Source organism: Sturnira hondurensis, unplaced genomic scaffold (assembly GCF_014824575.4).
Source record: "Sturnira hondurensis isolate 20B ecotype Veracruz unplaced genomic scaffold, ASM1482457v3 Scaffold0014430, whole genome shotgun sequence".
NCBI lineage: Eukaryota > Metazoa > Chordata > Mammalia > Chiroptera > Phyllostomidae > Sturnira > Sturnira hondurensis.
In genome coordinates this window covers 1,611,328-1,637,233 of record NW_028087061.1, presented here as the reverse complement: position 1 = coordinate 1,637,233, position 25,906 = coordinate 1,611,328, and the positions used below count along the sequence as shown (strand labels likewise).

General features: G+C 52.8%; 1 protein-coding gene across 3 annotated transcripts; it reads left to right on the top strand.

The window, feature by feature from the left end:
* Positions 1-1,477: 1,477 nt before the first annotated feature.
* On the top strand, positions 1,478-25,749 carry FGD2 (FYVE, RhoGEF and PH domain containing 2). 3 transcript variants are annotated; one of them, XM_037063281.1, is made up of 17 exons: positions 1,478-2,170; positions 4,889-5,120; positions 6,857-6,937; positions 7,605-7,753; positions 8,855-9,011; positions 9,177-9,315; positions 9,852-9,910; positions 10,142-10,288; positions 10,976-11,068; positions 19,257-19,336; positions 19,420-19,450; positions 19,890-19,982; positions 20,550-20,681; positions 23,355-23,501; positions 24,650-24,793; positions 24,998-25,072; positions 25,160-25,749. In XM_037063281.1, exons 1-17 carry the CDS (start codon positions 2,103-2,105, stop codon positions 25,373-25,375), a joined length of 2,043 nt encoding a protein of 680 aa, XP_036919176.1. In that variant the 5' UTR covers positions 1,478-2,102; the 3' UTR covers positions 25,376-25,749. The 3 variants fall into 3 exon arrangements, with proteins under 3 accessions (XP_036919176.1, XP_036919175.1, XP_036919177.1); XM_037063280.1 differs by having other exon boundaries at positions 1,482-2,170; positions 24,647-24,793; XM_037063282.1 differs by lacking the exon at positions 24,998-25,072 and having other exon boundaries at positions 1,611-2,170; positions 24,647-24,793; positions 25,160-25,748.
* The last annotated feature ends 157 nt before the right edge of the window (positions 25,750-25,906 follow it).

Genomic DNA, 25,906 nt, shown 5'->3' with positions numbered 1-25,906 from the left:
GGGGGAACAGGAGTGTGGGCAGGGGGCGATCTCTTCCTCTTCTTGTGAGTCCACCAGGCCTACCAGATTAGGACCTCACTCATATGACCTTATTTTAACCTTGATGGCCTCCCTTTTTCCAAATACAGCCACACTGGGGGCCAGGGCTTAAATATGTGAATTTGGGGGACACAGCTCAGTCCACAGCAAGTGGTATTCAGGAGTGATTGGGTCTTTGAATGTTGACTCACTATTTGATTATATTGAATATAATCAATACATCTCTAAATATCGCTGAGTTATGATAATGGTAATACTGTTTCATATGTACATAAACGTGTATAGCTGACCCTTGAACAATGCGTGAGTGAGGAGTGCTGACCTCCCACGCAGTTGAAAATCCGAATGCACTTGAAGTTGGCCCTCTGCGTAATCATGGAAAACACAGCTTAACCTTGAAGAAAACGGGTTTGATCTGCAAGGATTGATTGAACTGTGGCCAGTTGAAACTATCTGTGTGTAAGGGGACAAGTGCAGCTCAAATGTGCATTTTTTGAGGGTCAGCTGTATACAGCATGTATGAAATATGTGTGTGTGTGCATGTACAGAATACATGACCATTATATGTATGTGGGGGGGGGAGAGTGTATTGTGTATATGTCTTTATCTTTAAGTTACACAGGAAATATTCATGGGTGAGATCATCTGATGTCTGGGATCTGCTTCAGATGATGTGGGAAAGGGGAGGGAATGTGGCTGCCTGCGGAGGAGGCCTGGCTATGAGTTGATGGTTGCTGGGTGTGGGTCATAGCTTCACGGGGTACCTTATATTATTCTGTATTACAGAGTAAAAACAAGAATTGAGGAGGATTAGTCCAATTTAGGGTGGGGAGGAGCCAGGCATCTGCTGACAGAACTTGTTCAGGAGAAGCTCTGAGAGAGTGAGCTGTCTGTGTATGGGCCCCAGTGCACATGCGCTGGAGCCTCACTCTGTGCCTGCGCTTTGCATACCAAGTCCCTACACAGCAGGACAAGGACCAGTCTCAACAGAGGGCCCTGGCTCAGGAAGAAAGAGACCAGAGACCAGTGGGAGGGCCCCAAAGGGCCTAAGAGGCTTGAAGGGAGCAGAGGCAGTGGCTATCTGCGCTCCAAAGGCTGGAGACCAGGTGGTGGAGGAGACGTCAGGCCCCACAGGCTGGGAGCAGGGGAGGCTGGGGATGGGGCAGTCAGAACGTGGTCATCGAGGCTCCCAGCTGAATCTTTGCTGGCACTGTGCAACATTCCCCCATGCTTTGGAAACATGACTTCTTTGGTGTTTCTACTGGGTGACTTTGAGCAAGTTACTTAACCTCTCTGGTCCTCACTTTTTTCTGCTGTAAATTGGAAATAGTAATAGGATCCACCTCATAGGCTGTCATGAGATTAAATGAGAAAATACTTGTAAAACACTAAGGAGTGTGTGTTAACTATTATTATCATCAGAGTTTCAGGGAGGAAGCTGCCCTCCCCAGGGGGCAGTGAGGTGGAGACAGCAGCCATTGAAATGAGAACCCCAAAGGGGAGGTGAGGGCACCAACGACTCCTCCCTGCCAGCCCTTAAGAGACTTGTGGTTATTTTTAATTTTTTAAAAAAAGCTGTTTTCTTACAGTAGTGAACAAGGTCAGAGGCAGAAAAGAAGTTGCTGAGAGAGGACCAAGTAGAAGTTCCTGAATCTTGTAAGGGAGAAAGTGTGGTTGGCCAGAGATGCTCGGGCCAAGAATGCAGCCAAGGGCCTAGCTCCACAAACTACCTCTGGGCCCTGTTGGCCCCTGTTGTGTGGCTTCTACAAGTGGGGGTCTACAGGAGTGAAAGGTCAGCCCCTGGGAGGGGTCTCGGGTGAGCGAGCTCCTCCCCCTTCGAGCAGCACCAGCCTTTCCCCTTCAGGGCTGCAGCTCTGGAACCACTTCCTCTTTCTTCACTCTGAAGCCGAGGAGCGGGCCTGCCCCTGGGCCTGCTGAGCCCTTGGGAAAGAGCGGAGCAGATTCCTGATGCTTTAGCCCACCTGTGACCCCAGGTGGGGGTGGCTGAGTGTGCTGGCTAGAGGCCTCTCTCCCTGCCTCAGGGGACCCTGGAGGCCTGCAGGATGGAGGCAGTCAGTAAGGAGAAGCTGACTTCTGTGTCCAATCTGGTGACTGCATTTGAGAACAGCAGGTATGGGGTGGTGGGGGTGGGAAGGATCACCATGGCCAACCGGCTGCCTCCCTTCAGCTCCTCTGCCCACCCTGGGCCCCTGGGCAGCACAGGCTGAAGAGCAGGACCAGGGCCACCTCGGCCCCTCAGGGAGCAGCTCTCTCTCCGGATCCTGTCCTGGACACCCCCTCCTGACTGGGCAGCGCCCATGTCGCTTGGTCATGTCGGTTGGTCATGGGTTCCTAAGAGCACGGGAGAACGTTGTTTGGGCACTGAGGAGCTGGGTAGGGATGAGAGCGCGTGCCGGTGTGTCAGGGAGAGTCCAGAAGTGTGTAGTTATAATAAGTGAGAGTGGGCCGCAGACCCCCACCCATTGCCCTTGCAGCGGAAATTAGAGCTAATACTTATCAAGCACTTATTCCTTACAACTAGAATAACCATATAATTTATTACTCAAACCAGGACACGCTTGACACTGAACATGAACACCTTTAATCATTTTTGTGGGGGTGGGTAATGGGGAAATCTGAGAGTACCAGACAAACCAGGATGTATGGTCTGCTTACCTATGGGGCTCTGTTCTGAGTGTATTGTATTACTTCATTTAACCATCAAACAGCCTAACAGGGGTGGGGGGAGGTTCTATTTCTATTCTTGTCTTATAGACAGGAAAATAAAAGCACAGAAAGGTGGGGAGGCTTTAAGTGCTTTAAGTTCACTGGCAATGGGTGACGTGGGGCCTTCCGTCGGAGGGAGAAAGGCTGGGTCAGGTGTGTGGAGGCCATTGCTGGCTCGGTCAGGGGTGGTGTGTGTGTGCATGTGACATTAACCCACTCTGCAGGCATGTTAGGGACTGTCATGGGTGGGTTCTCTGGAAATAGGCTCTGAGGTAGAGATTTATTTCAGGAGATTTCTGGAGGAAGGCAGCACGGGGCAGAGGAAGAAGCTAGACCACTGTGCACTTGCACCAGAGGCCCCGCCGGGCTCAGGGGGCTCTGGGCCGGGCTGCCCATCAGGTTGTTCCAGTTGAGGCAAAGAAAGAGCTGAGTCTTTGTACTCCATAGGCACTAGTCACTGGATGTGGACCTTGGGTGAGGCAGCTCTCGTCCGGGAGGGCAATTCCCAGTAGGAACCCAGCAGCCCCACACCGGCAGCAGCTGTGGGGAAGAGTGCCTCCATCCTGAGGGGCTGTGGGTGGCACAGCCCAGCACCACACAGGAACCGTAGCAGACGTGGGAGCCTAAAGGATGATCCCTGTCAGGAAGAATTCGTCTTCCGATGCTAAGCTCATGGCATTAACAGATGCCAGCTCGTGGACAATAGAGACCCCAGAAGGGGCCCAGACACTGTGCTGGGGGCACTCAGAGCAAACAAAGCCTGCAGTGGGCTTGCTGGCGGAAGTGGCATAGGTGGGGACCAAGAGGGCAGTTCAACTTCCTGAGCTGGGTGACCTCACCCTGCCTCTGCCAGGGTCCTTTGCCAAGCACACTGTGTTCAGCACCGAGGACAGCTCTAAGAGCCACCTTCCTGGCCCACGGCCCCCTTGGGTGTGGAGAGATGGCATGGCCCAGCCAGTGCTCCAGGTATGCCCAGTGGGGACCTTCAGCATGTGTGCCCCGCCCGGCAACATTCCTAGCAGGAGGAGGCAGCCCTCAAACCAGAACTCGGTCAGAGCAGACCCCGTCAAGAGGGTGAAAGTCACCCCTTATTGTGTGAGGGGGCCCCATGCCAGCTGCCTTGGCCAGGGCTTTCTTGTGAGGTCTTCCAGGGCTTTAGCTGATCTGAAACTGCGGGGTGAAGAGGAAAGAGAAGCTGGTCTGGGGCACTGGGAGAGAAATGCAGAAGCTGAAACTACATGTAGAACAGGAGGCCTGAGGCTCGGCTACTTCCACGAGCTGCAGATACACAGGCTGAGGAACTAGGCACCAGCAAGGGGTGGGAGAGCCTCTGCGGGGCTACGGGGGCTGGATCCCAATCTTCTCTGCCACGGACCAGCTGCGTGATTTAGGACAGGCCACACTGACTCTCGGGACCTATTTCTCCTTGACTCACAGGGGCAGGGGCAGTTTGGGGCGAAGGCTCAGGAGCCAGCCTGCCTGATCTGAATCTCACCTTGGCTACCCCCTAGCTGAAAGTGACTTACCCTCTCTGTGTCCCAGTTTCCTTAGCTGAAAAATGGGGGTAGTGAAGCTTTCTCACAAAATGTTGGAAATTTTGTACCTGGCAGACTGTCCATTTCCCAGCCTGTCTTCCTCCCCCTGCCCACGCTACAGGTGTGTAGGCACAGCTCCCACTGGAAAGCCTCAGCTTTGGCAGCTCTACCCTTCTTTCACAGTGTTCTCTGGTTCCCACCTTCCCTCGAGGTAGCAGGTACTGAGCTTCTAAGGCCTTTCCTGCTGCAGAGACTAAAAGCAGGGGTGAGGTCCGCAGGTGAGAGTGATCGGTGGCTGGAGGCTTCGGGGCACTTCAAAACCTCTGTGTGCATTCCTGGCTGCATTTTAAACAGGGAAGTCTGTAGTTCCCCAGAGAAACAAGCACAGTTCATGCTGACTCATTTCGAAGATTGGAGTTCCCTCCAAGAAAGTGTTGGGAGGGAAGTGGATGTTTTGCTTAGCAAACTCCTCCTGAGGGCCAGGCACTCAGGGGTCATGGCACCCCTGTAATTTGCATTAATCGCCCCAAAACCCTGGCCAGGGGACTGCTATGGACAGGGAACCCTCAAGTCTACTCTCTTCTCAGAATGCCAGGAGCAGCGCCTGGAGCCCACATGCTGGAGGCCAAGCATCACCACCCTGGGGATGGGCGTCCTCTACCCACTGGGCCATGGGAGAAGCCCAACACGGAGGAGGCCCTGGGGTCTGGGCCCAGGACGGTCAGCAGGAGGTACCTGAGCTCCCTGAAGGACAAGCTCTCCAGTGGGGCCTGGAGGAAATCTTGCCAGCCCAGGACCTGCCCTGGACCAGGGATACAGGTGCCTGGAGGCTGGGATAGGGGTGGGGAGCTGGGGGTCCCCTCCACTGACCTCTTCCCCACACACTCTTCCCTATCTGGAAGCTACATTGTCCTCCTTGAAGGCTTTTGATTAGCTGTCTAGTGTGCACTCCACTGCTGGCATCATTTCACATATCCCTCAGTGCAGGAGTCTTTTAGGCCAGGAAATGCAAACCCCGATAGCTTCAGGAACTTGTCCAAAGCCACACAACTTGGCACAGTCTCCACTTACAAACCAGGTACCCATTCCAGGTGCAGCCTCAGCTTACCCACTGAAGGAGGCAACAATCCCCACTAGAAATAGAGGTCAGTACTAATTCCTGCCCCAAGACGGATCCGGGGAAGCTCGCCTCCTTTCTCTGGGTTTCAGTTTCCCCCTCTGTGCAGTTCAAAGGTCAGGCTGTACCAGTCTCGGACCTGAAGCCAGCCTGCCAGGGATCATGTCCCAGCTCTTCTGCTTACAAACTGTGTGACCTTGGGCAAGTCACTCGAACCTCTTTGGATGATCATAATGGAATGTTTTGGTTAATAATTGCTACATAACAAACCCCCCCACAATGCCATAGTCGAGTACAATTCATTATTTCTTACAATTTGGGGGTTGACTGGAATACTATTCATTGGTTTTTCTTTTATTTTTTAAGATTTTATTTATTTATTTTCTTAGAGAGTGGGGAAGGGGAGAAGAAAGAGAGGGAGAGAAATATTGATGTGTGAGAGAGGCGTCAATCGGTTGCCTCTCATACATGCCCCAACCAGGGACCACACCCGCAACCCAGGCATGTGCCCCAGCCGGGAACTGAACCAGCCACCTTTCACTTTGCAGGACAAGGCCCAACCCACTGACCCTCCCACACACGCCCCCCCTCCCCACGGTCAGGGCTGGATGGTTTTTGTGCTGGTCTCACTTGAGGGTTTGTCCTACTCAGCCAGGGCTTCCACAACAAAACACCACAGATGAGGTGACTGAAACAACGAATTTATTTTATCGCAGGTCTGGAGACTTGAAGTCCAAGATCAAAGGGTTGGACTTTGAACTTGGCAGGGTTGGTTTCTGGTGAAGCCTCTCTCCTTGGCTTGCAGGTGGTTGGCTGTCTTCTTCCATGTCCTCATGTGGCCTTTTCTGTGTGCACTGTGTTCCTGGTTTCTTTCCCTCTCCCTGCAAAAACAACAGTGGTTAGGGCCCTACTTTACATCTTCCGTTAAACTTAACTACCTCCTTAAAGGCCCTATCTCTGAACAGTCACATTACAGGTTAGGGCTTCAACACAGGAATTTGAGGGAGATACAACTCAGTCCATGACAGGGTCTCCCACGTGGCTGCAGTCAGACAGTGGCTAGGGCTGGGATGCTCACAAAGCTCAGTTCTCCAGCCTGGGACCGCCGAAGCCTGGGTTCCGAGGGAACGCGGCACGGCCGGGAGTCGCAGGGCATCTCCTCTCCACGAGGTGTCTCCAGCAGGGCAACCAGACCTTTGGATACAAGGCTCCCAAGAGAGCACAGGCAGAAGCTTGCAGGTCATTTGGGGCTATGGCCCAGAACCAGCACAGCCTCACTTCTGTCCCATTCTCTCAGTGAAAGCGCCAGCCCAGATGCACTGTGGGAGAGCTTGAATGCCGGGAGGTGTGTTTCATGGGGTCCTCTTTGGAGACCATGCCCCAGGTCCCCATCAGGAGACCAAAGCTGTCCTCTCATTGTCCCCCGAACCTCCTGCAGGAGCCTGAGGAGAAGAGGATCGTCCAGGAGCTGCTGGAGACGGAGCAGGCCTACGTGGCGCGACTCCACCTGCTAGACCAGGCCAGTGGCTGGGCCGCCCCCACCTGAGCCCCAGCACCCGGTCTCCTCACCCGCCCCCTGCTGTCCCTCCCTACTCACCTCCCCAGAGCTGAGAGTTAGGACCCCTCGGTTTGATTCTGGGAAGCCCGTGTCCTGTAACCACGCTGGCTAGAGTTGGGGCAGCAACCAGGAGCAGCCCGTTAGCGCCACTCCCCGTTCCAAACGCGGCGCCTGGGCCTCACCTGCGCACAGGACACACCAGCCAGGCCTGCCAGGCCCCACACAGCGTCCTCATCTGTCATTCCAAAGCGAACACCCTCAGCATTGTCACCCCGTCACACTGTCTTAAGGAGCCCCCAGGCTAAAGGGTTCAATCACTGAACCTCAGCAGAGGAATCTTTAGCCTGATGAAGCCTAAGGCCCAGACAAACTCCAGACTGGCCCATTTCTGACATTCATCAGCTGCCAGCCTTTGGCCCAGTCCTTGAAGGTCTAGGCCAGGGCTCGCCCATCTGTCAAGTGACCAGAATACCACCTTCCCCGCCTACATTTTCTGGGGCTGTTGTGAGGGTGATGGGAGAGTAGGGAGGTGTTTTTTCACACACAACCCTGGGGCTGTGTTTGTCCCCCCGGTGCTGTGGGTGGCTCCCCGTCGGCCGCAGGCCCAGTGACCCTGTGGTGGCTGCAGGTCTTCTTCCAGGAGCTGCTGGAGGAGGCCCGCAGCAGCAAGGCCTTCCCCGAGGACGTGGTCAGGCTCATCTTCTCCAACATCTCCTCCATCTACCAGTTCCATGCACAGTTCTTCCTCCCAGAGCTGCAGCGGCGGCTGGATGACTGGTGAGGTCCACTAGGAGCCCCGAGCTCCCTGACCGCAGCCCTGGCCAGACTGGGGTGCAGCTCACAGGGCACTTGCTGTGTGGCCATGGCGGTCTCCTGCTCTGGGCTCACTATCTGCACAGTGAGGCACTTGGATGAATGAACCCTGGGAGGCTGTGTGTGTGTGTGTGTCCGGGGAAGGGGGTGGATCAGGTCCTCACTGGGCTGGGTGACCCAGGAGGCTGTACTAACTGAGGGCTTCCTACGTGCCCGGCCCTTCCTACGTGGGCTTTACACCTATTAACACAATCTTCCTATCAGCCCCATGTGACGATGGCTTCGTGGTTATGCAAGAAACACTTTTTGTTCTCAGAAGTGATCGCTGAAGTATTTAGTGGTAAAATTACTTGCTTTACATATCTTGCCAAAGAAATGCCACGATGTCTGGGATGTCCTTTAAAATTCTTCAGCAAAGAAGAATGTTAGTAATTGTTAAATCCAGTGGTAAATATATAGGAGCTCATTATTATATTCACTTTACTTTCATTTGCTTAAAAGTTTTCATAATATGACAACCCTTTGAGGTTACCTACCACCATTTCCGTTTCTCCAGAAGGGAAAACCGAAGCGTAGAGAGGTTAGTTGACCTGCCTGTGAACACACAGCGAGAGTGAGTGGTGCAGCAGAAACTCAAACTCGGGCAGCCAGCTCCTTGCCGCTCTGCTCTAACGGCCCCTGGGCTGAACGACCTTCAGGCCCCACCACAGGAGGGTCCTGGATACGTTCCTGCCCTCTGAGTCTCGGTTTCCTCACGTCTAAGATGGGCCAAGGCCTGTCTGCCTGCAGAGAACTGAATGAATGGAGACATGCGGTGCTTGGCATGTGGCCCTCGTTATCGTTATGAGAATGAGCACCAGGTGGTCCTGAATGCCTGTGCCGGGCGCACTCGGTGCAGAGCCTGTGGGGGAGTCAGTCCGTGGGAGAGAGCAGCATCTGCCCTCGCACAGGTGGGAGGGTGACGTGCCCCCCATGGCTGTACCCAGAAGTGCAGCGGGAAGGCTATTTTGGGGGTTTCAGGGAGGCCTTCAGGCCAAGGACAATGCCTGGGTGCCCCTCCTACAGGACAGCCACCCCCCGTATCGGTGACGTGATCCAGAAACTGGCCCCCTTCCTGAAGATGTACAGTGAGTATGTCAAGAACTTTGAGCGTGCCGCTGAGCTGCTGGCCACCTGGACGGACAAGTCTCCTCCCTTCCAAGAGGTTCTCACTCGAATTCAGGTGAGGTTGGGGTGGGCGCGGGGCGAGGCCTGCACTGCCACCCCCACGTGCAGTGGCTCAGTTCCCCCAGTGTTCTGGGGCACCTCCCAGGCCCAGCAGCTTCCATGAGTTCCCCCACCCCTCCCGCTCTCACCCCACACTATTCCCCCCCTATGGCTCCCCAAGAGCAGCAAGGCCTCAGGCAGCCTGACCCTGCAGCACCACATGCTGGAACCTGTGCAGAGAATCCCACGCTATGAGCTGCTACTCAAGGAATATGTCCAGAAGCTGCCAGAAGAGTCCCCGGACCGGGCTGATGCCCAGAGTGAGGACACCCCCAGGGGACCCAGGGGGCTGGGGAGGCCCGAGCTGTTCCCATGCATTTAATGAGCACCTACTAAAATGGTTATAATGTGCATTGGCTGTCAACTTCGATCGCTGGTACTTGGTAGACATTACCTCTGCCATTAGTCATTTTTTACAGACAAAGACACTGAGGCCCAGAGAGGTTCCTGGTAAATGACTTGCTCAAGGTTACACAAGAGCAGAGCTGGGATTTGAAGCCATGCCTGTAGGAGGCCAAAGCCCATGCCTGTCCAGCACCCACTGGGTCTGGCTTGGTTTGGGGAGCAGTGAGAGACACAGAAGCCAAACGCCTAAGCCCCGTCTTTCCAGGGCTTCCAGTCTCCCCACTGGGGAGGGACACGGCCCCCATCACCCAGACACCCCGTGTGCTGGGCTGCACAGGCAGGGCTGCTCCGGGCGCTCATAGCAGGCTGAGGCAACTTTGTCAAGCCTCAAGGATCTCCTGCCGGCCCAGACGTTCTGCGGTAACTCTGGCTCTGCTCCCCACCCCTTCAGAAGCCCTTGACATGATCTTCTTGGCCGCGCAGCACTCCAACGCAGCCATCACAGAGATGGTGAGCAGCCGGCCCTCGGTGCGGAGAGTGGGCATCCCCGGGGCCCTGTCACCTCCCCCTGTGCTCTCAGCCCCCAGCCTGCCCAGGTCTCTGCATATGCTCCTCCCCTGATCCCTGTCACTGGCCCCACTGCCCCTCACCCCTCACTGCCATCCCTGTCCACACAAAGCAAACCTTCTTGAAGGAGGTGGGCCCCGCCTGGCCTTGGCTGAGGGTATGCCCCATCCCCAGGAGCGGCTGCAGGACCTGTGGGAAGTGTACCAGCGCCTGGGCCTCGAAGACGACATAGTCGACCCCTCCAACACCCTGCTCCGAGAGGGCCCCGTGCTCAAGATCTCCTTCCGCCGCAGAGACCCCATGGAGCGATACCTTTTCTTGGTAGGGGATGCCGGGGGTGGGGGGGGCCCACTGCCCCAGGGAGGGAAGCCATGGACCTCACTGCCCAGGTCCTGCCTGCCTGGGTCTACCCAGTGCAGCAGGGGGGAGAGGGAAGAGCCCATTTCTTGGCCCTCCACTGCTCCTCGGCCCTCGGCTGCTTTGGCTGACTTTGGACAAGTGCTGCCTCCAGGCCCTTGGGATTCCCAAAAGAGGGGCTTCCTAGGCATGCCCTAGGAAGCTGCAGGGTCAGCGTCTGAACCCAGTTTGTTTGGCTCCAAAGCCTGTGGTATTATTTGTGCTCTAGGAGCACACAGCAGGAGAGATTTAAGTTAGCTACTAGGAAGAACTGCCTGGGTTTGCACTGAAGAAGCCAGAGGTCCCCTGGAAATCTGGAACCTGATCCTGCCTGGTGGTCAGGAGAAGGGAGCTAGCCTTGCATAAGCCCCCGTCCCAAAGCCCCCGTGAGGAAGGCCTCAGGTGTCTGAGCTCAGCTGTGGTCCCTGGATTCTCATGGGTGAAGCAGCCCTGCAGGGACATCCTAGTTGGACTGGGGGCCAGGCAACCCCTTTCTCACAACCTGTGGCATCCTGGGAGCTGGCCAGAGTGTGGCGAGAGGGGCGGGAGAACGGTGGTGCTGGCCCCCTCAGGGAAGCCGCCACTGCACACGCTATGTTGTGTCTCCTGCAGTTCAACAACATGCTGCTCTACTGTGTGCCCAGGGTCATCCAGGTGGGCGCACAGTTCCAGGTGAGGACCCGCATCGATGTGGCCGGGATGAAGGTAAGAGGTGCCCTAACCACTGTTGGGCTCAGTCCCGAGCGTGGGCCCAAGTATGGGGAGTAGCAAGAGGTGCCAACCTGTGTTCTCAGTCCAGGAACCCAGGCCTGGCAGGGCTTGAGCCAGTGTGAACGGGGAAGTGTGAGGGGTGAGAGCTGTCTCGTTTGTGCTCCCAGCCTTCCTGCCCAGGGCCCTTCCCAGTCCCCAGAGGCCTTTGGGGCACCTCCGCCAGCCTGGCCCCACTTGGCTTTCCCTACCGTCTACACCAGTGCTTCCAAAATGCGCGTACATGCAGGAGCCCCCTGTGGGGGTCTTGTTCAAATGCAGGTTCTGACTCGGTCGGTCTGGGGGTCCTGAGATTCTGCATTTCTAGTCAGCTCCTGGGCAATGCCAACACTGCCCATCCACAGGCCACACCTGAGTAGGAAGGGTCTCCACTGCGAGCTCGGCTGGGTCTACACTGCCATCTCCCCACACAGAGATGGCCGCAGCCATGCGTAACGGTGCCCCCTGACAAGGCGGTCGCTGTGGATGGGCCCTGCATCATTGGATCCTCATAACAGCCCCGTGATGTAGGGGCTTTTATTATCCCCTGCTTTGGGGCTTTTAATCTTTAAAAAATAATACTTTCATCACTTTAAAAATACAGACCATTCCAAAATCAAACAATATAAACATAGATGCAATCAGTCTCCTCCCCACCACATCCCCTGGGTGCCCTTCCTGGAGGCGGCCTTGGCTTCTCGGGAGGCCTTCCAGAGGGATCTTTTCGAACACAGACTAACACGGTATTTACCATCGCTTCCTTTTCTTTCACATAAACAGTGAAAACCGTTTTCATGTATACTATTCGGCACTTAGCTTTTTTGACCTGCTGGAGTGATCTTGCTCTGGAGAGTGCGAGTCAGCACAGCAGGAGGTTGCCTTCCTTTTGCTCAGCTGCGCAGTGTCCCAGGTGTGGGTGAGCCCTGCTTCACTCAGCCAGGCCTCTACTTGGGACATTCACACTGTTTTCAGTTGTCAGTCTGCAAATGAGTTGAATGACTGTGTACAGTTTGCCTGTGTGTGAGTATATCTGTACTTAATCCTATTTAAAAATTTTTTTTTATTTCTTTTTAAAGAGAGGAGAAGGGAGGGAGAAAGAGAGGAAGAGAAACATCAATGTGTGGTTGCCTCTTGCACACCCCCTACTGGGGACCTGGCCCACAACCCAGATTTGTGTCCTGACTGGGAATTGAACCAGTGACCCTTTGGTTCGCAGGCCAGCGCTCAATCCACAGAGCCACAGTAGCCAGGGCTAATTCTATTTTTAAAATAAGGAAAGAAACTCTAATACATCCAGACAATGGAATGCTATAAAACAAAATGAGCTATCAATCTTAAGTGCATATTACTAAGTGAAAAAAGTCAATCTGAAAAGGCTACATGATACCAACTGTATGACATTCTAGAAAAGGCAAAACTGTGGAGACGGTAAAAAGACCAGTACTTGCCAGGTGTTAGGGGAGAGAGGGATGCATAGACAGAGCACAGAGGATTTTTAGGGCAGGGAAACTACTTTGTATATTACAATGGTATGTGCATGTCATTATGCATTTGTCCAAACCCACCATGCACACGGGCGTGAACCCTGCCGAGCATGAACCCCGGCGCACACTGTGAGCCTTGGGTGACAGTGATGTGCCCGTGTAGGTCCCTCCGTCATAATGAAGCCCCATTCTGCAGAGGGGTGTTGATAATGGGGGAGGTTATGCATGTGTGAAGGCAGGGAAATCTCCACCTTCCTCTCAATTTTGCTAAGAACTCAAAACTGCTCTAAAAAATTTGTCTTTAAAAAATAAAGAAATCAAAGCCCAGAAGGTGAAGTAACTTGCCTGGAGCCCAACCAGGACTGAAGACTCAGGCGCAGCCGAGTCCAGAACCCCTTCCTGTACGAACACCACAGTACGTGGACACCTACTAGGGCCTCGCCCAGAGGGACAACGTGTGTGGCGGAGTTGCTGGCACTGCAGAGGAAGTGCTGGGGGCCTTCCTGATCACTCCTCCCCGATCCCCCCTGAGTCCAGATGTCTCCTGAGGGCTGGGGCTAGAGAAAGCACGTGCAAGCTCTTTTTTCAAACATGTTCAGCTACAGTTTATATTCAGTATTATTTTAGTATTTATGTTAGTTTCAGATATACAGCATAATGGTTAGACAATCGTAAACTTTACAAAGTATTCTCCCCAATATTTTTGGTACCCATCTGCACCGTGCATCGTTATTATGATATTATCGGCTATATTCCCTGTGCTGTACCTCACATTCCCATGGCTGTTTCGTACAATAACTTCCAACCTGTACTTCTCAATCCCTTCACCCCTTTCTCCCTGTCCCCCAACCCCCACCTCTCTGGCAACCATAAGTCTGTTCTCTGTATCTATGAGTCTGTTTCAGTTTTGTTTGTTCATTTCTTTAGTTCTTTAGATTTCACATGAAAGTGAAATTATATGGTATTTGTCTTTCTCTGACTCAATTATTTCACTTATATCACTTATATAATACACTCTAGGTTTACCCATGGTGTGGCAAATGGTAAAATTTCATTCTTTTTTATGGCCAAGTAATATCCCATTGTATATATGTACCACAGTTTTTTTTATCCACTCATCTACTGATGGACACTTGGGCTGCTTCCATATCTTGGGGATTGTAAATAACACTTCAGTGAACATAGGGGTGTAATTTTTTCAAATTAGTGTTTTGGGGTTTTTTTTTCAGATAGATAGACGGAAGAGGAATTTCTGGGTCATAAGACAGTTTCATTTTAAGTTTTCTGAGGTATCTTCATACCCACTAACAGTGCACAAGGGTTCTCTTTTCTCCACATCCTCGCAACACATGTTGTTTGTTGATTTATTGATGATGGTCGTTTTGACCAGTGTTAGGTGCTATCTCACTGTGGTTTTAATTTGCATTTCTCTGATTAGTGACATTGAGCATCTTTTCATATGTCTGTTGGCCATTTGTGTCTCCTCTCTCAAGAAGTGTCTGTTCAGGTCCTTTCCCCGTTTTTTCATTGGATTTTTTTTCATTTTGTTGACAGTTTCCTTTGCTGTGCAAAACCTTTTTAGCTGATACAGTTTCATTTGTATATTTTTCCCTTTGTTTCCCTTGTCTGGGGAGATACGAGATCAGAGAAAATATTGCTAAGAGAAATATCAGTGATGTTACTGCCTATGTTTTTTTCTAAGAGTTTTGCAGTTTCAAATGTTGCATTTGTCCTTAATTCATTTTGAGTTTATTCTTGCGTACAATGTAAGAGGGTGGTCTAGTTTCATTTTCTGCATGTATCTGTCCAGTTTTCCCAACACCATTGGTTGAATAGACAGTCTTTACTCCATTGTATGTTCTTTCCTCCTTTGTCATATATAATTGACCATATAGGCATGAGTTTATTTCTGGGCTCTCTATTCTGTTATGGACTTATGTCTGTTTTTATTCCAGCACCATGCTGGTTTAATTACTATGGCCTCATAGTATAGATTGACATCAGGTAGCATGATACCTCCAACTTTGTTCTTTCTCAAGATTGCTGTGGCTATTTGGTGTCTTTTGTGGTTTTATATAAATTCCAGGCTTATTTGTTCCAGTTCTGTAAAACATGCCATTGGTATTTTGATAGGAATTGCTTTGAATCTGTAGATTTGGGCATCAAGGACATTGTAATGATGTTAATCCTTCCTGTCCATGAGCACGCTATATGCTTCTATTTATTTGTGTCTCTCTAGTTTCTTTCTTCAGTGTCTTATAATTTTCTGAGTACAGGTCTTTTACCTCCTTGGTTGAATTTATTCCTAGATATTTTAGATGCGATTTTAAATGGGATTGTTTTCTTCATTTTCCTTTTTTGATAGTTCATTATCAGTGTATAAAAGTGCAACTGATTTCTGAATATTTATTTTGTATTCTGTTCCTTTACCAAATTTGTTGACCAGTTCTAGTGGTTTTTTGGTGGAATCTTCAGGGTTCTCTAGATACGGTATCATGTCGTCTATGAATAGTGACAGTTTTGCTTCTTCCTTTCCAATTTGAAAGTTTTTTACTTCCTTTTTTCCTCTGATTGCTGGGTCTAGGACTTTCAGTACTATGTTGAATAAGATGGTGAAAGCGGACATCCCTGTCTTGTCCGCTTAAGGGAAACACTTTTAGTTTTTTCCTATTGAGTCTGATGTTAGTTAGGGCTTTGTCACGCATGGTCCTTATTATTGTGCAATATGCTCCCTCTATTCCACTTTGCTGAGAGCTTTTATTATAAATGGGTGCTACATTTTATCGAATGCTTTTTCTGCATCTATTGATATGATCATATGATTTTTATCTTTCATTTTGTGGATGTGATGTATTATGTTAATTGATTTGCAAATATTGTACTAACCTTGCATCCCTGGAATAAATCCCACTTGATCATGGTGTTTGATCTTTTGAATGCATTGCTGAATTTGGTTTGCTAATATCTTGTTGAGGATTTTTGCATCTGTGTTCATCAGGATATTGGCTTACAATTTTCTCTCTTTGTAGTGTCTCTGTCTGGTTTTAGAGTTAGGATGATGCTGGTGGCACGTGCAGTCGTGTGTTTCTGGGAGCCTCGGAGAGTAGGACTGAGAAAGGCAGGTTTGTGAGGAGTTAGTTACAGAGACCAGGGGTGTCAAATTCATTTTCACCGGGGCCACATCTACCTCACGGGTGCCTTCAAAGGGCCGACTGTAATTTTAGGACTGTATAAGTGTAGCTGCTCCTTAACTGTTAAGTGAGTGCTTGGTGCTGCTGCCAGGTAGAAACAAGGCACTGGGCTGGATAAAACTGGTGGAGGGCCGGATTTGGCCCATGGGCCTTGTGTTTGTCCCCTGCGACATAGATGGACAAATAGAGATGGGCAGCCCTGTCTTAGGACTGGCAGAAACCCAGGCATAGAAAAGAAGAGGCACAGATTGACAGATAGAAAAGCCAAGAAATACGAAGACTAAAACAGAGTCATCAGAAAAAATACATACGGATGGGACTGGGAGTGTCAGGCACTCTGGACTTGTAGGCCCAGTGCGTGCTGGTTCCCTGGAGCCTGCTGGTACCAAAGAGGTGTTCCCCGCAGGGCCCGTTTGGTGCCCCAGAGGCCACACAGCACCCTCCCCTGGATGGCACAGGCCTGCCAGATGGAGAGTGGTCCACACACCTGTCTGCATGGGAACCATTGTTTGCATCTGAGGTTTGGAGACAGATCTGGCTGTTGACCACCATGACATTTCCCACGGGCCTACAAGCCCCCCCTCCCCAAGGCTTCCTCCTTCCTGGAAGTCAGGGAGGCCTGGTTCTCAGCAGCTGCTTCTCCCAAGGTCTGGCTTGGCCCTAAGGCTGTGCCATCCCACCCAGGGCCAGCCTGGGAAGAAAGAAGGGATATGAGATACACACACACGCAGGGTCTCCATGTACAACTGTGCAGGTCGTCCTCTGCACAAGCACACCTCACCTCAGATGAGCATACCGCATCCACAGCAGCCAGCATAGATGGTATAGTCACAGCTGTCATCGTCCAGCAGAGGGCAGTCAAGTATCTTGTTCCAGGAACACTGGAGTAGCATGCCAGTTTGCCAACAGATGTCAATAAGGTGTTTTGAGGAAGTGGTTTCTCCAAAACTTAGGTTTCTCCCTTCTTTTCCCCCTCTCCTCTCCCTCACCCAATTAGTCATGGAGTCTTGCCAGATTTCCTAATATTGTTCCTCAGGTAGAAACCTCTTCTCCCTCCCCAGGTGCAGGCAGGCCTCCAGCATTCCGGATATCACTTCCACACCGGCCTCTGGGGTACTGGTCTGTCCCATTTCCCCCAGACCCAGCCCTTCATCCCTTACACTCAGCTTCAGAAGTGACTTCCCAAACAGGTCTTTCCACATGAGCTTCTCCATTTACAAACCCTCAGAGCGTCCCCATTGCCAAGAGTGTTAAATCGCATCAGGCCGTTACACAGTGGGGCAGACTGGTTTCATAGGCCTGGCGGGAAGATGAGGCCTGGTGTGAAGAAGGGTGCTCCCAGAGTCGGCACTCTCTGGGATGTGGTGAGCGCCGTCCCCACCCCCCCCACCCCCCGCACATGTGGCAGCAGCCAGCAGAGGGGGCTCAAGTGTCAGATGTATCCTATGACAACAAAATCCCCCCACACGAGGCCTTGTGGGCTCTAAGTTTGTGTCTTGGCTTCCCTCTGTGACTCTCCACACCACCTGGGAGAGCTCTGTGCTTCCAGGACTCTGAGCTCGGGTGGAAATAGACGCTCTTCCATTTTACCCTTGGAGGCCAAAGACCTGAGTTTGAATTCTTGTTCTGCCATTTAGGTGCTGTGTTACCTCAGGCAGATCTCTTGCCCTCTCTGCGTCTCCATTCCCTCATCTTCTAAATGAGAGTGATACTATCTGCCTCACAAGATTGCTGTGAAGGTTTTCTTTAACTTTTTAGGAACATTTTGACTGAGAAAATAGAACCCCATACACTCATCAACTAACTGGCTTCAACAATTGCCAACTCAAAGCCAGTCTTGTTTCCTCAGCATTTCCCCTCTGAATTCTCTTTTATCACTTAAAAGCAATCCCGGTGACATAACTATTTCACCTGTAAATACTTCAGTATGGCTGTCAGATGTTAGAACTTTGGCAGAATAACCCTAAAAGATGACAACAGGACCATTATCACATCTGACAAGTGGATAACAATTATTTAGTCACATCAGGATCCTCAGCCCTGGCTGGTGTGGCTCAGTGGATTGAGTGCTGGCCTGCGAACCAAAGGGTCACTGGTTGGATTCCTGGTCAAGGCACATGCCTGGGTTGTGGCCAGGTTCCCAGCAGGGGACGTGTGAGAGGCAACCACACATTGATGTTTCTCTTCCTCTCTTTCTCCCTCCCTTCCCCTCTCTAAAAATAAATAAAATCTTTAAAAAAGATCTTTCAGTTTTCTTTGACTGTCTCATAAATGTGCTTTCACATTCAAACTGATCTGTTTGAATCATTTGTGACATGCTTCTTACATCCCTTTTAATCCCCTACACTTTCATTTCCCACTTTTTTTCTTCTTTATTTGTTGAAAAAAATTAGATCATTTCTCTGGTAGAGGTTTTCATAATCTGGATTTTGCTGACTGCACCCCTATGGTGTCATTTAACATGTCCCGCGGCCCTACATATTTCTTATAAACTGGTAGAGAACCCAGAGGCCTGACCATATTCAGCCATGCAGGACGCTGTAGCTGGAGAGAGACACCACCCTCGGGGGCACATAATGGCTTTTTAAGCGTGGGATTGATTGGTGGGTTGTGCAGTTGTGTGGATCGGAGGAGAGCATGTGTGGAGAGCCCTGGACTCAGTTCAGGGACTGTCACTCAGTAAGCTCTCTCTGAGTGGCAGCTTTCATAATGGCCTTGGGACCCTGTGGCATTTCTGGGCAAGAGGATGGTGAAAGACAAGGAGGAATTAATTGCCCAGTTCATAGATATTTTTGAGGGTGGATCTCTATGGTCTATGAATTGGGTAATCGATTCCTTCATTTACTGTATGGGGAAGGGCAGCAATTTTCAACCAGTGAGCTGCAAGAATTTTTAAAACATGCACTACCTCACTGTTTAGTCAGGGCACTGACCTTTTTTCCCTTAGGTTGTCAAATTAAAAAATGACAACAGCCAACACAACATAACCATCTGGTGTGAATGGATCAAAATTGTACCTGTTTTTGGTTAGATCAGCAAAAAAAAGTATAGTTTTGGCATGTGCAGAATTTTAGTAGTTTATGTATGCCATAAGATGAAAACACTGAAAATCGCTGGGGCAGAGGGTCTTACTGTAGGCCCTAGATCTGCCCGTGCAAAAGCTGTGTCCCCAGACCCAGTCTGTGGCCCAGTTTTCATTTCTGGTGAAGCATTTGTCAGGAACTGTCACCCTTACTCACGCTGGGCCAATTCAGCAGCTCGAATCCCAGGAGCCCTTAGCGCCACTTCTGTAGAGCAAGGCCCAGTGCAGGTGCGTTTGTGTGGCATCAGGGAGACGATGGACAAGCTCCCTACCCCTGGCCCAGGAGTCTGAATTGCCCCTTGGGCTCGATCCATCTCCCACCCCACAGTCAGTGCCTGGGGGGTGGGGCAGGGAACAAGTCTGAACCGCGCCCTCTGATTTCCGAGCAGGTGCGGGAGCTGACTGACGCGGAGTTCCCACACTCCTTCCTGGTGTCCGGGAAGCAGCGCACCCTGGAGCTGCAAGCCAGGTAGGCAGAGAGCTATCGGGGCGGGGAGGCCAAAAAACTGGGAGGGGCCGCTTCCCTAACACCTGTGTTCACTTTCCGAGCAGGTCCCAGGAGGAAATGATTTCCTGGATGCAGGTATCAGACCAATCCAAGGCCCCTAGGATTCTGACCCCCGCCCCACCCCCACCCCTCACGGGCTGAGGAGGAGGGAGGGCTGTATTCCCCGGTAAAGGGAGGGGAGAGTATGTGCGTGTCTGCTCCTGCCTGGCTGCTCCCTGCTCTTGCTCAGGAGTAGCTCTGTAGCTCTGTGGCAGTTTGAAGGCGAACCTAAGTCCAAACCTTGCTGTCCCTCACTGTCTAGTTGGCACAAATCACTTACTATCCCTGAGCCTCAGTTTTCCCATCTGTAGTTTGGGGTGGTGCTCTCTGTTCCTCAAGTCAGACGATGTGTGCTGAGAGTCCAGTGCCTGGCACCCAGGGGGCTTTCGGCAGTGTCTGTTGAGTGTGTGGATGGATGGCGGATGAACAAGCTCCCTCCCCCCACATTTAACCAGCTCCCTGTGCCCCTGTCCAGGCCTGCCAAGCAGCCATTGACCAAATCGAGAAGCGGAATGAGACCTTCAAGGCTGCGGTCCAGGGCCCTGAGGGAGACGCCCAGGGGCAGGAGGTGAATGAAGCCTTTTTGTTCTTCCCTGGGGACTTACAGGGCTTGAAGGGACCAAGGAAGCCCACCCGCCCACCCCAACATCACCTGACTTGGAGGCTCAGCGCCGAAGGTCCCCCATTAGCCAACAGTTCCTGTGGGAACCTGTGTACGCAACTCGCTGCAGGAAGGACTTTGTGACTAGACGGCCCTGGCTGAGGGGGTGTTGCAGGTTTGGGTTTGAAGGTGCCTGAGAAATGTAAGACCTGGAGTAGGTCTCCATCCCCGGTAGTGGGGGAGGATGGGGTTGGGGACACTGTCGGAGACTAGATTTCCAATCTGAGCTCTGAACTCTGGCTTGCCGGGTGTCTCTGCTGAGTCACTTAACCCCTCTGGCCTCAGTTTGCCGGCCTGTAAAACAGGAGTGGTAGCACCTGACCTACCACACCGCCCTCATCAGTTCAGTCAGCCCCATGTGGAAGGCACGGGGAAGCACCACGCACAGCATCCCCCACAAGCAGGCGGAGAGGGGCCCAGAGCTCAGGGAGTGGGCAAAAGGGGTCATGAAGTGCCCATCCCACGACCCCACAGCTGCAGTCTGAGGAGCTGGGCCTGCGGGCGCCGCAGTGGGTCCGGGACAAGATGGTGACCATGTGCATGCGCTGCCAGGAGCCCTTCAACGCCCTGACACGCCGGCGCCACCACTGCCGGGCCTGCGGCTATGTGAGTACCCCCGCCAGCACCCCCGCCTCCCCACTGACTCGGCCTGCCTGAAGCCGTGCAGCCCAGGAAGGCTGGCACTGGCAGGAGCTCTGAGCCAGTTTCTGAGCTGGGCCTGCACAGTGCCCACCTGTGAGGCAGGACCTGCATCATCCCATTTTACGTACGAGGAGGTGGTGAGGCTCAGAGAGTCTAAATGACTTGCTCAGGGCAAGGTGACCCTATTAATTCACCTGCCTTCTTTCTGCCACTTCCCAGAACCAGCAGCAGGAATGGTCTCCAGTTTGAGGGTGAGGGTCACGCAAGCCCCTCAGCTCCTCCCCTCCAGCCTTGCACTCCCCATGTCATCAACCCTGTGCCTGTGACACACACCCCTCGTTGTCCTCGCTTCATGGCTGACCTCCGCTAACTGTCCTCTCCTCTTCTTTGCAAGTTCTCAGTGCTCCGGTGTCTGCCCAGTTCTGTTGCTGACTCTGCCCACCAGGTTCGGGCCTCAGTTTCTCACCTGTACCATGAGGTTTATAATACCTCCCTCCAGGGTGGTAGCGAGGACGCAACAAGAAGCGCACCCTTCCCTCTCCTCTCCTCCTTTCCTTCCCCCTCCTCAAGAGCTCAGGGCAGGCTCACCCAGAGGAGGAGTCACCAGCCGACTGAGGAAGGCACCTCCCCAGTCCCAGCCAAGCTTGCTCGGCTTTTTAACTGCCCGCTGCCCTTGAGCTGGTCCCTGCTGACATCACAGCTTCCTCCCTGTACTCGGCAAACAGAGAAGCCCTGACGACCTTAGTCTTCAATGAACTCTGGGGCACAGGGGCCAGCTGGCAGGTTGGGTCAAGGAGGCGTCCCCGTATTGTGTTAACATACAGTAAGAACACCGAGTAAGTATCTAGGGTGCGGGACACACCTATGCTGGGACTCAAGCCGTGAGTTTTACCCTGGATCTGGGGATTAGCTACTGTTCTTGGTGACTTATGTCTGTAAAATAAGCGTGGAGTTCATTCACACTTGTGACTTTAGTAAAGTACTTCCTAAAAAATAAACAAATGGTTAAGAAATACAAAAAGCCACAAGAATAATATAACAACTTGGAAAGCAGGTGCATGGAGGAAATAAAATATTCTGACAACTAAATAAAAGGTATGATCCTTGACTGGATCCTAAATTGGAAAACAAAACCTGCCAAAGAAGTCATTCTCGAGACCATAGGTGGAAATTTGGTTACGAGCCATGGGTAAATAGTAAGTTTGTATCAGTGTTACACTTGCTGAGTGTGATCATGGCATCATGGATGGGCCGCAACTGTTCTTGTTCCGAGGAGGCACCAGCTACGTATTTAAGGAGAAGGCGTCATGATGACTCTAATTTACACTCAAATGGTTTGGGGAAATAAAACACAGAGAGAGCTACAGCAAGGGCGGCAAAAGTGTTAACAGTGGGGCACTGAGTAGCATCAGGGTGTCGCTGCACTACTCTTTGAACTTGTCTGCAGGTTTGAAACTTTTCAAAATAAAAAGTTGGTAGAGCAGAAAAGAAATACTAATCCTATTTTTCAAAGTAAAAAGATACTCCCAAGGTAGCTGAAGTCCCTGTGTGAGGATAGGAGGAGTCCTTGGCCCGATTTTGTTTTTTTCTGCCTGGGCATACCTCTGAACTCCGTGAGTCATCCTCTCGTGCTTTGGTGCCCAGTTTCTGTCTCCCGCTGGCCAGGTGGGAGCCGCGGTGAGGGCGGGGCAGGCCCAGGCCTTCTCCTGCAGGGCCCTCCCAGTCACCGTCTGTGCTGGGCACACCCAGGAGCTCCCCAGGGAATAGCCCCTACCCTGGTCTCTGTCTCTTGCTCTCATTTCCAAGCCCATATCCTGGACTCACAGTGACACCCCAGTGTTCCTGGAAGTCACGTCCCGCAGCACCCCATGTTTCTTGCCAAGTCTTGTCATGCCTCTTTCACCTGGTCTCCCCAGCACGATCCATGTCGGCGTTCTTGGGGGCCTCTCCGAGGTGGACCCACTCCACAGCGTACCCATGGCAGATTTTCTTGGTGAAAACAACCAGCCTATCATTCTTACATTAGAACATGTTTGACTCTAAGATTGAGCAGAGTGCAAAATTTGCATGTACCTTAAAGCTAAACTGCGGAACTTGAAGGACATGTCCTGTTCATGGAGGGCCAGTTGCTGCCTGTGAGCTGTTCGGCCCTTGGCAAGGGGCTGCCCTTCTGGGATGCCCTGCTGCTCCCTGTGAGACTGAAGGGGATAAAGACCCCAGCGCTGTGCAACCAGTGGGCCGCTGGGAGAGTCTGGTGAGATGATAGAGAGGACAGAGTGCACTTGGAGAAGTGAATCAGATATAAGAGGTGTGTGCAGGGCAAGCCCCTGGGGTTAACAGCTGCCTTCACTGAACGGGAATCTGAAGGGGAGAAAAGTTGAGGCACCTGCAGGGGGGCCAGGTGTCAGCTCCCAGCTGGGGAAGCCCAAAGTGTGAGCTCTCCTGCATCTCCATCTCCAGGCAGCTGGCTCTCTGCCAGGGCAGAGCACTTCCCCTCTCTGCCTGCATTCCTCTCCTGAATCTTGCTTTCTTCCTGTTGCCTCTGGTTGCTCTCACACCCCCACCCAGCCAAGGCACAAACACAATCCTCCCAGCCTCACCCGAGGCCCCAAGTCCCTCCTGCCTCTCCTCCCCCAGGTGGTGTGTGCCAGGTGCTCCGACTACCGGGCTGAGCTCAAATATGATGACAACAGGCCCAACCGAGTCTGCTTCACCTGCTACACATTCCTCACCGGAAACGTGCTCCCTGAGGACAAAGACGACAAGAGGCGGGGCATCCTGGAGGTGAGGGCCAGTCTTCCCCACATTCAGCAAAAGTTTACAGGACTCTGGCCACAGCAGGCACTGTCCTAGGTGCTGAGGAAAAGCCAGCCGTGGCCATGCTCTCCCTCCTCTCTCTACCCTTCACCCCTTCCCCCACCAGAGCCGGGCCTGTCACCAAAGGAAAGCGATTTTGGACTCCAGGCTGTCATCCAGGCCCTTCCACTTCCCCCCTGGTCCCCATGCAGACAGCACAGCCTCTCTGGACAGTGTTTGTTCACATTCCCATCCCTGCCCCAAAGTCCTAGGAGCTGAGGAGAGCTGTTGTTACTGAGTCCTTATTACAGATGGGGAGACGGAGGCTCCAGGTCAGGGTCCCACTGCTAGAGAAGGCAGACTAGAGCCTCCATTCTGACTAGAAGGGACTTCAGGGACCAGGCCCGACATGGTCTAGTCGCCCAGTGAGTTGGGAGCCAGCTCTCTGACCTTGCCACAGATGTCCTCTCTGCCGCCCTCGGGACCTGGCTGAGCCCCTCCCCACCCCACAGGTGCCCCCCAGGCTGCTCCCTCGCTGCTGGTCAGTGCCAGTGAGGCACCAGCTGTGTCCAGCTTCATGCTGCAAATACAGTGTAACCCAGCCCGGATGCTGATTACCACTGCCCTCTGCCCCTCCCCCACTAAAGGCCAAGTGGACATCCCACGTCCCTGAAAGGGAGACGACCCCCACCTATTCCAGGGTATATGGCACCCAGGTTTCAAGTGGGTTCCTTTCCGTGGGCGTCTACCTGCTTTCTGACCCTCCTCATTGTTCTCAGTCCAGCCCCTGCTCACGCCCTTCCTGGCCATCGGGCGACACAGCCTGCTCCTGGAAAGAGGGAGTGGCCTGCCCTTCCTTCGGCCCCAGCTGTGTTCCCTGGGGGGGGCTTTCAGGTGATAAGCTCTCCCAGCACCTGCCCCAAGTTTAGGTAGCCGGGGTTTGACTACGACTCTGCCACCGGCCAGCCGTGTGACCACAGGCTCACGAGGGGACCTGTCTGAGCCTCAGGGACGAATAACCCCTCCTTGCAGGGTTGCTGCAGGACTACAAACAGTGACTGTCCCGCCCCCAGGCCAATGCCTGTCCCCTAGTGTGTCTGTCCCCTAGTGTGCCCTCTCTTCTCTGGCTTCAGAAGGGGTCCGTGTCGGGGTCTGAGGAGAACCTGGTGTGCAGCTTCCTGCAGCTCCTTGGGGACAAGTGGGGCAGGAGCAGCACCCGGGGCTGGTGTGTGATCCCTCGGGACGACCCCCTCGTGCTCTATGTCTACGCTGCCCCTCAGGTAATGCCTTCACCTGCCCCCACCCCCGCACACAGGTCTTGGCCTTCTCACGGCGTGTAGGGTGGGGGAGGGTGAGTATTGTTGGCCCCATTATCTCGGATGCAGAAACTGAGGCCCAATGAGGACATAGTTCTCTGCAGTCACAGGATTAGTGGCTTTCCAAGTTGGGCCCAGTCTCCAGGACACAACGGCTTTGTTCTCAAGGGGCAGCAGATTCTCTGCCCTGATGCCCTTCTGGCAGCCCTCCTGCCTCATGGCTGTGTGGGAAGTGGGAGGCAGGTGTGTGGCCGTGACCTTCGAATGACTGTCTGGGGTGGTGGGGCCGAGTGGGAGGACAGCGGCGCACAGCTCTCTCCTCCCTCTCAGGACATGCGGGCCCACACCTCCATCCCCCTGCTGGGCTACCAGGTGACTGCTGGACCCCAGGGGGACCCTCGAGTCTTCCAGCTGCAACAGTCAGGCCAACTCTACACGTTCAAAGCCGAAACCGAGGAGCTGAAGGGCCGCTGGGTGAAAGCCATGGAGCGGGCAGCCAGTGGCTGGACCCCCGGGGAACCGGGCGACGGGGACCTGTCTGACTGAGCCCAGCCAGCTGCTCGCCTCAGTGCCTGGCTCCTGCCGTGGGCCGCCCCTGTGGCCCCTGTGGCCTCTGTGACCCACCACCCACACTGAGCTTTACACATTTGATTTCTGGTCCCAGACCATGTGTCCTTTGGGAAGGTGGGCATGGAGGCCATGCTGGTTTGCCCAAGGTTGAGGGGACTCCTAGGACATGGGACTTCCTGTGGTAAACCAGGGAAGTCCCAGGTCACCCAGGGCTGGTGGTCACCAGCATGGGTCTCACCCTGGGCTACACATCAGTATCACCAGAGATCTTTAAAAAATGTGCCCATAAAAATATATAAGTAAACTAAAACTACCAGTGCCTGTAGCCACCACCAAAGATTTCTGATTTAATTGGCCTGGGGTGGGGGAGGCCTGGGTGTGTCTCCGGAGCACCCCCACAAGTCCACCGTGCAGCCTGGGTTACCCAGGCGAAGGGGGGAGAGAGCAAACGACCACTGGCGGGGCTCCTACCGTGATAACAGTAACAGCAAATAACAAGAAACATCC